General features: G+C 43.0%; 3 protein-coding genes across 4 annotated transcripts; 2 read left to right on the top strand and 1 right to left on the bottom strand.

The window, feature by feature from the left end:
* Window positions 1-39: 39 nt before the first annotated feature.
* Window positions 40-10,023, top strand: LOC135660584 (GCN5-related N-acetyltransferase 7, chloroplastic-like). 2 transcript variants are annotated; one of them, XM_065176398.1, is made up of 5 exons: window positions 40-483; window positions 765-920; window positions 3,186-3,281; window positions 4,077-4,197; window positions 9,904-10,023. In XM_065176398.1, the coding sequence occupies exons 1-5, from the start codon at window positions 100-102 to the stop codon at window positions 9,987-9,989; spliced, it is 843 nt and encodes a 280-aa protein (XP_065032470.1). In that variant the 5' UTR covers window positions 40-99; the 3' UTR covers window positions 9,990-10,023. The 2 variants fall into 2 exon arrangements, with proteins under 2 accessions (XP_065032470.1, XP_065032469.1); XM_065176397.1 differs by lacking the exon at window positions 9,904-10,023 and adding an exon at window positions 4,722-5,097.
* Window positions 5,506-7,017, top strand: LOC135660526 (uncharacterized). The gene has a single exon (XM_065176394.1). It carries the CDS (start codon window positions 5,536-5,538, stop codon window positions 6,850-6,852), a length of 1,317 nt encoding a protein of 438 aa, XP_065032466.1. The 5' UTR covers window positions 5,506-5,535; the 3' UTR covers window positions 6,853-7,017.
* On the bottom strand, window positions 7,485-10,578 carry LOC135660510 (protein TIC 55, chloroplastic-like). Its single transcript, XM_065176392.1, has 3 exons — window positions 10,208-10,578; window positions 8,903-9,005; window positions 7,485-8,733 (listed from the first exon to the last, which is right to left on the bottom strand). Exons 1-3 carry the CDS (start codon window positions 10,576-10,578, stop codon window positions 7,615-7,617), a joined length of 1,593 nt encoding a protein of 530 aa, XP_065032464.1. The 3' UTR covers window positions 7,485-7,614.
* Between the last annotated feature and the right edge of the window lie 47 nt (window positions 10,579-10,625).

Genomic DNA, 10,625 nt, shown 5'->3' with positions numbered 1-10,625 from the left:
ATGTTATTTATCCATCTATATCTATATAAATAAATTAAAATACGAGATTCTTCTTCGTGCGTTGAGGTCGAGAGAAGACCATCGAAGAAGGAAACGACGATGATGGCGCTGCTCTCCTCGTCCGCCGCTACACGGCCCATTCGTCGCCACTTCGACCGCCGCCGCCTCCTCTCTTCCCCGATCCATCTGTACCGCCGCTTGATCCTCCCATATCCGAAACCTAATGCCACCTGTTCTGCGTCTTGGAGAGAGCTGGGGGCTCTTCCCTTCCTCTGCGCCCCGCAGATCCGGCCGTCTCTCGAGGTTGCTGGCTTCTCCGGCGCTAGCCCCGCCGCCTTCCGCTTCTGCCAGCAGGAGCCCCTGGCCCTCGATGCGGCTTCTCTGGCCGTGAAGGAGTGCGAGTCGGATGACGAGCTCCTTGCGGCCGTCCGCCTCCGGGTTCGCACCTTCTACGACGAGTTTGACCAGTCATCCGGTGACCAGGTGAGCATTTCCGAAATCTCTGGATCTTCGTCCCTGTCATTCCTTCGATCTATTTCTTGATGGTCGTTGCCAAATTTATAGTCAATAGGGTTTTGGTGCTTGATATCCTCGACCATTAGTTAGTTGGTCTCTGAATTTGGCATTTCATAGGTCTTGAACTTAGGGTTTCCAAGGGAGAAAAACAAGTCCAAGTAATCCTCTTTAATTGTTCGGCAAAGTGCAGGTTTCGTAGCTCATGTGTGTGATACTGATGGTATTTATTCGTTTTCAAGTTCTGTTAGGATCAGAGGAGGCATCTGGAAGAGAGGGAGTTTGAAGCATTGAAGGATCGCATTGATGGTAAAAGGATTGGATTCAAAAGAGTTTCTTGCATAAATGCCACACTGCCGTTATCACCATTGTTAGGCCATGCCGATGGCCTTTGCTCTGCATGTATGGTATGATGATCTTTTTATGAACTATAATTTACAACTGCTGTCGTAAACTAAAATTTTGGCATCTTTATTATGTTGGTGCCTATGAATTCAGGGGAGTATCGCATATGTATCAAGAACATATTGCACTATTGTTTCTATACACGCAATTAGTACAGAACAGGAGCTTATTCTTGCTCCTTGTTTCAATGTATCACATAGGACCTTTGCAATAAAAAGTGCTTTTTCAATATCCACAAATACTTTCTCAATGATCTGTTATCATTAATCAGGTAATCTTGTTGTGTATTTTAAGAGCTTATAAGTGCATATAATGCATGTGCTAGTAAATTGATTTGCAGTTCTGCCCCCTCATCCTTTTATATGGTTTACTCCTCCTCGCTTCTAAGTAATATTTTAAAAAGTGCTCAAGATTTGTACTAAGATACTTACAATAAATATTCAATTTAGTATAAATAAATGCGCAATCAAGTATAAAGTACCTATAGGTGAAATTCTACTAAAATTAAAATAAAAAAGTATTTATTAAAGCATATCAAAGAAAAATGCAGGAGGAATGTTCCCCATAAACGTCGGGTCAATCCAAGGCATTGGCTTAGCATATTATAATTGTTTGTAATTATGAAAAGAACGTCTCTGATTAACAAGGTCTTAGATGGTCAACTCATCATGATTTGTTGACTCATAGATTTGACTGATTTTGAAGCCCTTGTGGTGCATGTTATGCTAACTATGAAGTGGCAAATTTGACAACCAACAAATGAAATCCCACTTCACCAATCCCAAACTGACCCTTTTAAGGTGGCACATTCAGTTCATGGTTGGGCTTTGGTCTAGAAATCTTTATCTGTTGGCTGGTTGGTCCAGTTCAAGCCAAGTGTTTTTCTGTGACAACAAGGTGAAAGTCCACCTGATATGATTCCACTTGAGTTATTTGTCTGAGAACACAATGGAAAACATGTCCTTAATCATGAACCCAAATTGATCCAACCTGTTTCAACTCAACCTAACAAATTACTTATGTTTGTTAGGTCCCAACCAGACTTGAACCAACTTATTGACAGTCCGGCTGGTCGGCATGGGCACCACATGCACCTTAGTTTTTGCATGGACGTATTAGTTCAGGTTTCTCCCTCAAGTTTTTGGCATGGTGCTAACTAGTTAAACTGCAATGATTTTTTATGCCCTCAAAATTATGTTCAGAACTATAATGTTTTTTAAATAAAGGTATGTGAACTGTAGCCAAGATGCTAAACTTAGCAGGTCTATGAAACAATGCTGTTGAAACTCAAGTCAATCATGCAAGCAATTATTGTCATAATGAGTTATTGTATTTGTCCTTCACGCAATGCAATCCCTCCAACAGGAGAAAGCACTTCTGTTTCATTCTATTCTGATCACTGGTCACACCTTACTGGAAGCGAAATTTGACATGTGATCTTTATAGGTTTTCCAGCTTTTTCGGTTGATGTAATAGTGTCTTGATCAATGAAGAATCATGTAGGCATAATCATAATTTTTTTGAGATTTGGGCCTTAATTTGCCCTTATCACTTTTATTTGAGGCTCTGTCTTGGTAGTTCACATACATTTTCATTTTAAGTTGTTATTCTCTAACATGAATAGCATTTTCTGAGTCAATGGAGCTTGATATAGGTGACAGTTAGATTATTGATGAGGTTGCATTTCTCAACTGCCACTATAGCAGGTATTTCAAGTTCCGTATGATTAAGCCATATAAATTCATTTTTGAATTGTGATTATTACGAGGAGAAGGAATAGTTGGAAATAGCTCTGTTTCAGTTAAACGAGTGTCCTGTTATAGATAATGAATTGCAATTGCAAGTTATTTGGACTTTTCACCTTTTAAACAGCCCTTCAAATTTGGGCTATGTCCAGTCACTCTGCATAAGGTGAATGTTTTGTTTAGTTCTAGGCCATTTTACTTTTCCCTACTTAAGTTGTTGTCTGAAAGATCATTTCTCTAAGGTATGGATTACTGAGGTAGACTAATGAGGATCTGATTACTTGTTTATATGCTAGACAATTTTAGGTTTTAATACTTCCAACATGTGTCATCAAGGTTTCCTGTTTCTATCTTTCTTGATTTGACTAATGGATCTTTCACTGTTTACATTCTCATAATTTACGAATACAAGATTTTCTTAGAATAGAAAAGTAAAGGAAAGTAGTTTTTAGTTAGTTATTTTTTAGTGAAAATATGTCGAGCATTTATAAGGTGTCTCACTTGTGCTTTATGAATATGCAGTTTTCTCAAAATGGAGAAGATCGAGTAGTTGTGGCGACCCTAGATATCAACCAATGTCTCAAATTAGCTGATGAGTTGACAGGAAAGAGGCCTGAGGTATGGTCTACATATAGCGTATTTCGATGGTGAATTGATTCTTGATTGTTGTAAAAAAAAAGTGTTTTGGTTGACCTTATCTACTGGGATTCTTTCAGTCTGAATGGGTAATGGTTGCCATTTTGTTCTCTAGCTACCTATAATGACAGTTTTTGCCGTGTTAATTCTGCATGGAATCTGTTGATGAATCTTCAATAATATGCACATGGATGGAATTGGTTAGAATGCAGTTATGTTGCATGATGCCTGATACATTTGTGTTGGTGGGCTAAAGATTCCACAGAGAAAGCTATCTGTGGGACAAATATTTCATCACAGTTCATAAATTTAGCTAATTTTGCAAGAGCAGTTGCTGATGTTGGATGCTGAAAAGTGTAAAATATTATATGATCCATATGACTGCTCAAAACAAAAAGCAATAACCTTTAAGCAGATTACCTTGTTTACCTCAAATTTCACAAGCAGGTTCAATTTCAAGCTACTAATGTTTTTTTCTCAAAGGTACAATTTGTCTGCTGTGTGCTCTCATTTAGTTCATGAGATTGTGTCAATTGTTAAAGACCACTTGCTTCTCATTTGTAATTGGTTTAAACAAATGTTCCTAATTTGTTATTGATTACATGATCATAAACTTGAGCAACAATGAATCCTTTGTATGCTTTTCCAAACTTATATTTGTGTCTAGGTTTATCAATTTATTATTGATTGCTTTAGTTAGTATTCCATTGCTTCATATTTGTTCTTTTGAAGAAACTTGATATTAATTTATTCATCACAATTAAGCAACTTTTACAGGTACTGGGAGCTGGTCTCATGAGGGCATATTTAAGTAATGTCTGTGTTGCCAAGGAGCTGCAAAGAAATGGTTTGGGATTTGCAATAGTCTCCAAATCGAAAGCAGTTGCTCGCCGTTGGGGTAATTGTCTCTTCTACGAGTCATTAATATGAATATTTATCCTTCTTTGCATAATTGTGTTTTGAAAATAATTAAACTTGTTGATCATTATGTGGTGAAATACATTCTCACTAAGACATAAAGAAGGTTAATCAACATCAATGAGAAGTTAGGAAGATTTTTGGTTGTTCATAAGCAGATTTTATCGAGTATACCAAACCAGTTTGGTTTTTATCATCTTAGACATGTTATGATCAGCAAATGATTGAGCTTACATATGGAATTAAAGGTCTGAAGGCCATGAAAGAGACGAGGATTTTTTTGTTTTTGTTTTATTAGAATAATAATCTAAAATGGTGACCCATTATTCTTCTGGACATGAACCCACTAACACTGCCTTAGAAAATTGTTTTATGCTTGTGATTTGTCCACCTGAGACTCGCAAGCACGAGTACTACGTATGATGCAGCCTAATCAGACAACTCCCTTTACTCTTGAATTCACCCAATATCAAAATTTATTTACGCTGTATTTTTTTGTATCAGGTATAAATGATCTTTACGTACATGTTGCTGTTGACAACGAAGCAGCACTAAAGCTGTACGGAAAGAGTGGCTTTGTTTACGAAAATGAAGAGCCAGCTTGGCAAGCCAGATTTCTCGGCAGGCCTCGCCGGTTTCTTCTCTGGGCCGATCTTAGCCAAATCGAACTTGTAGTATAATGCAAGTTCTCTAATCTACAGTATCTGACAATTGCAAACATGTTAGTCCCGATTTGTCCCAAAGCTTATAGGTTCGGATTATATTTCATGTTTTCTGAATCATGTAAAACAATACTGGTTCTGTAATGTTAATTTCATGAAGCCAATGTGTAGATAATACAATTGGATAGCTCAAATTGAAGCATTTATTAGAATCTTCAGACCTTTTGTATGTGTTAGTGCTTTTGAGGTTTTCGTTGAGAGTCGCCTGGTACACACTAAGATGTCATATGTGGACTCAAACCCTCAGCTTAAACTAAGATGATGAGACCGGCCCAAGAAAGCTAGGTCCGGTCCATTTCCAGAATGTTCCGGTCTGTGTCCCTGCATATGCAGCGAATCGATGCTCCTGGTGCCAAATGGAACCAGGGACGAGCCTCCAAGGAATTAGGTGAGCCCACGCGAGGGCATCGTCCCGCTTGACATGGCGACGGCCGCGACCAACAGGCGTGCCGCCAAATCCGATCGCACGTCTACGTGGCCTCGCGAGCCTTTTACTGTTCTCGCCATGTGAATTCCTCGTAGTTTAACACCCCTCGCCCGCCCATAAATACTCCGGCCGAACAGCCCTCCTCGTCCACATCAACCAGTGATTAACCATGGCGCCTCGCGAGACTATTATGGCCATCTTCCTTGCGCTCTTACTTTCTTCGGGCGTGGCGAGAGCCAGGTCAGTGAGGAAAAATCTGGGTGTGAGCTTGGGGGGCGGCGTCGGGCTCGGCGTCGGCCTGGGGCTTGGCCTGGATGGTAGCACCGGCACCGGCTCCGGCTCTGCTTTTGCTTCCGGCTCAGGCGCCGGGACGGGCTACGGTGCATGGTCCGGTCCTAATGGGGATTCTTATGCTTCGTCTGGCAATGGCGTTGGGTTTGCTTCCGGTTCTGGGAACTGTGGCCACGGGTGTGGTTATGGTCAGGGCTCAGGTGCAGGGTCGTTTGCTGCCAATGGCGGCGATTCGGCCGCTGGCAGTGCCGGCATTGGGTCCTCCTATGGTGGTGGATCCAATGTTGTCGGTTCCGGTGCTGGCTCAGCTTTTGGTTCTTCTGCCGGTGGAGGATCCTTTCGTGCGCCTGCTGGTGGCTCGGCTGCTGGCGACGGAATCGGGTTTGCTTCTGGTTCAAACCGCTGTGGCTCTCGCTGTGGCTCCGGTGCGTCGTCTGCCGCAGGTGGAGGTGGATCGATCGCCGGCGGTGGCTCCACCTACGGTGGCGGATCCGATGTTGTCGGTTCCGGTAGTGGCTCAGCCGCTGATTCAACCGCCCGTGGCGGATACTACACTGCTCCGAGCAGGGGCAGAGCACGCTCCGGCCCGGACTGCGACTCGTCCTCGCCATCAGGTGGCGGCTCGCAGGCGGGCTCCAATGCTTTCTCCGGATCACAGAGTGGATCTTATGGCGCGTCGGGCGAGGGCTCGAGCTCCGGTTCTAGTTCTGCCGCCGAATCCGGTTCCAGCTCCGGCTCGACCTCAGGGACGCAGGGCTCCGGCGCATGGTCCGGTTCCGGCAGCGGCGCGAGTTCTACGTCAGGCTCGAGCTCGAGGGCAGGCTCGGGGGCCTCTGCTGAAGCGGGATCATATGCTGCTTCAGGAGCAATCCCCGGCTCCGACGGAGCTTCATACGCGGCTTCCAACGCCGGCTCTTCATCGTCGTCATCCGTCTCCGGATCAGGGTCCAGCTCGTGGTCTGCTTCCGGTGGAGCATCAACGTCAGCTTCCAATGGCGGATCTGGCTTTGGTTTCGGTCCTTACAATCCATGGACTGGTTCCAATGGGAGATCATCCAGTGGCGCAGTAGGTCATGGATTTGGCGGTGGGTATGGCTTTACTCAGGGTCGAGGCTACGGGGCTGCGTCTGGTTCAGGCTACGGCGAGGGGTCTGGTTATGGATCAGGGTTTGGCTCCGGGGGTGGCCGCGGTTGACGAAGACGCATCGGAGGCCTCGACCAACGCATGCATGGATGGGTTAATAAGCGTGAACATTGATATCTCTACGTTCTTTTGCTTCTGCATGTGTCGTTCTCGGTTATGTTCTTTTCCGTTTATTCTCCTTTCAATCTTCAGAAAGCTTTGCTAGAACACGTGTGATCTCGCCCAAAACATTACTAACCATAGAATGGTGAAAATGAGTGATCGTTTCATCATAAAATATTTCATAAAATATTATTTAACATAATTAAAAAGAAAGTTCTTTTTATCACTCTTTAAGATAATTAAAAAAAATATATTTTTTCTTTTATCACTTATGTCCACACCAATATATCTCAAGTTAGTAACTTAAACATTAAAGGAATCAGATCGAAAAATATTTCTTGATCTCAATTTTTATGCAGGTAATACGAACTAATCAGGACGTTAATAACTTATTCCATCAAGTGGCCTCTTTAGATTTTAGTTTGAGAATAAATTCCTTATAACTGAGAGATTTCAACTATCATATCATATCTCAAGAATCAATAACTTAGAACTGAGAGCCACCACATCATATGTTATGAGGGAATTCGAGTACATGTTACCAGTATGACCAAGACTACAGAAAGTTGAGAATGCACACAGAAGGGAAACTACCGAAACAACCATTCAAAACTTATGATCAGATTCAACAGCTTTTTATACAGAATTGTTATCAACCAGTGTGGAATATATCCGTTGATCTTACAGAAGGAGAATCCAATCAATCTCCACTTACAATCTCCTGTGGCCCCGAATGAAGTTGGTTTTGATAAGGGAAAGTGCCGAGGAGCATGCATGTGCTCCAGCCATGCAAAATGCAGCTGAAACTAAAAAGAAAGCCTTCCACTGCCTTCTTGATGCCAGAATGGCCATAGAAATGGAAGTAAAAGCCATAAAAACAAAGGCATTCCTCCAAACTTGGAATGATTTAACAGCACTTCTGCATTCCTTGCAATGTACTATGTGCCGGAAGTAGCGATTAATAGGGTTTGGAGCATGAATGTCTCCGGTTGCACCCTTGGCAGGCATGGAAGAAGAAATCCCAGCTGTCAGCCCAGCAGGGGCATGCTCTACAACTGCAGGGTCTTCAGCAAGTGAGCACGAGTTATGACCAAAAAAATAAGGCATGCCATGGCCTACCTTATCCTTCCACCTCCTGTACTCGGCAACCCAAGTATCGCAAGACTTGAGGTTGATGTACAACCTTCCCGTTGGTGCCTTCTCCTTCCAGAGGATTTCGTTCTGTGATGACAAGAAGCCCATGTCTTGTTCGAGGACCTTGCAAATATTCTGATGGAAGAACCAGGTTGGAAGCAATCTGACAAAAGGGGACCTCAGTGTCGATCCAAACCGTATGATGACCATGGATTTGCCTTGCCCGGTAGGCCGGCATAAGAAGAGAGCCGAGACATACTGTTTGGTGCCATCCTTGTCGATGTACTCATTGCTATTTTGAAGAATGCAAGGAGCTTCAAAACTTAGGAGATTAGTCAGAGCTGGAGGCTTTGATTTGCTCCAGGATCCTGCGAAACCCCTGCCACTGCGCTTGGTCACCTCAAACAACAATGCCTGTGCATCCTCTCGTTTGGAGTAAAAATCTGTTCGATCATGTGATATAGGAACATGAGCAGGATCCATGAAGTTCTCAAGAAGTATCGAGTGATCATATGGGAGCTCATGGATTGTGGAGACATCTTGAAAGCCTGGCCTTGCATAGTGTTCAAACCAGGGGAGCTTGTTCTCATCTGGTGGGTTCTTGTCCGACATCCAAACCCATACGACTCCCTGAGAGTCTCTAGTTTCATAGGTTCTAACACAAGCAGACCGAGGAATTCGAGCCCCATCTGGTAGCTGCAGCCACAAATGAGAAGTGTTTTCTCCATGTTAATTATAGCTCTTCGTCCTTCACGGACACATTTCTAAGTCAAGGGTAAACTGATGAGAAGTTGCCATACAGTAATACAACAAATTCACAAAATAATTGATGATAGAGTTTCAAACAAAAGGACTATATGGAGACCTGAGGTATCTTTAAGCATTTACCATCATCTCCAAATTGCCAACCGTGATACAAGCACTCTAATCTTCCATCAACGAGTTGACCTTCAGAAAGTTTAGCCAACCTGCACATCATTTGAGGACATCTAAGGACGCTTCTAAGACAATACATCCTGATGTGTCGATGAACTCCAGAATAAGAATGGAATTTACATCATCTTTTGAGGAAGATAAGCATATCATTCTTGAACATTAATGATTGACTATATCCTTCCAGATTCAATACCGATTCATTGCTTTCTGCTGATAAATTCAAGATTGTCATAAAAATGAAAAAAGATGAGTTCTAGCCTTCTAAGTGGTCGGTTCATGGTCCTAGACAGTATATACTTACATGTCAGCCTAGAAGCTTTATGATCAAAAGCTCTAGATTTGGTTTTGTTGTACATCACAAATGTCTAGTCCAATTAGCATCATTGAAACAAACTATGCCATGGAACATGTTCACATACATTAAGAGAAGATAGATGAAGTATATCGTATTCATTTAGAAGATAGATAGAGTTTATATCTAAACTAAAGTACAGGTTTTCATTTTTTTTATTCCCTTGATTTTTTAGAGTTCCTCGACTATTAAACACCAAATATATCTTTTTCATGGCAAGCTCCTTGTTCCGACTCCCCTACACCCACAGAAGAGATGCTCATTCCATCTCATCTCCAATATGATCTAAGCCATTCAAACACCACAAACTCTCTTTTTATTTTTTTTTCTTTTACAAAGGATAAGTGATGAAGATGGGATTCATCAGCTAAACTAGCTGATGCCTTCATCTCTTTTTCTTTTCTTTTACACATGAAAACTCTCGACTTCCCTTAGTGTTGTCATCTCTCACCTCTTCCTCCACAAATTATATTCTTGAATTCTGCATTCTAGCATAATACTCATCTAAGTTTGGTCCCTGAATGTAAGCATTTTATACTACAATTTTAGCTTTCCTAACAGATCAGTAGGTCTTGTAGGAGCTCCATCCAAATGGATGCAGATGGCCCCTGCGAAAACCGCAAAGGAAATGCATGCTGTCCAAAGACATTGTAGAAGAGATTAAGATTCAAAAAGGGCCTCTTTCTTACACAATTCAGTTCTAGCTTGATACCTCTTCCTGCGTCAATTGTGGCTCAGATTTGCTTCTATGTTGGTTTATTTGCTGAGAGGATTGCGTTCTTAATTGAAGATTTTGTGAGCAAGAGGTTTCATGGCTATCGAACTCCAAGTTTCTAATGATCATCAAAGTACACATTTCAAGAAAGAACATAGCAATCGTACCTGTGGGGGCACCGATCTTGGAAGCACCGGATGACGCCGTTACCATCCCGAAACAGAACGATCTTCTCGTCGAACACGGTGTGGGCCAAGGGGGCGTCCTCCGGCACCTCCGCCGTCAGATACAGTGGGTACCACTCCTCCCTCCAATCGTATTCCTCCTTCACCTCCTCCTCCTCTGGACGCAGAAGCACTTCCTCAGTCGACATCGGTCCCGCCGCCACCGACCCTGTCCCGCGACGCCATCTCTGGCGGGAAGTGGCGGCACCCGGTTTCCCCTTGGTCGAAGCGACAAGGAGGGGTCGGCGAAGGAAAGCGGAGGAGACGCAAGGAGACGGCTTTTGGAGCGAAGGCAAGCAGGACGGTAGAGCCATCGGAAGCAGAAGGCGGAAAAGTGTGACGATAGATTGAGTGGGAGCAT

This window comes from Musa acuminata, chromosome BXJ1-4 (genome assembly GCF_036884655.1).
Source record: "Musa acuminata AAA Group cultivar baxijiao chromosome BXJ1-4, Cavendish_Baxijiao_AAA, whole genome shotgun sequence".
Taxonomy (NCBI): Eukaryota; Viridiplantae; Streptophyta; class Magnoliopsida; order Zingiberales; family Musaceae; genus Musa; species Musa acuminata.
Note: the sequence above shows the minus strand (reverse complement) of the source record. Positions and strands in the feature narration are given on the sequence as shown.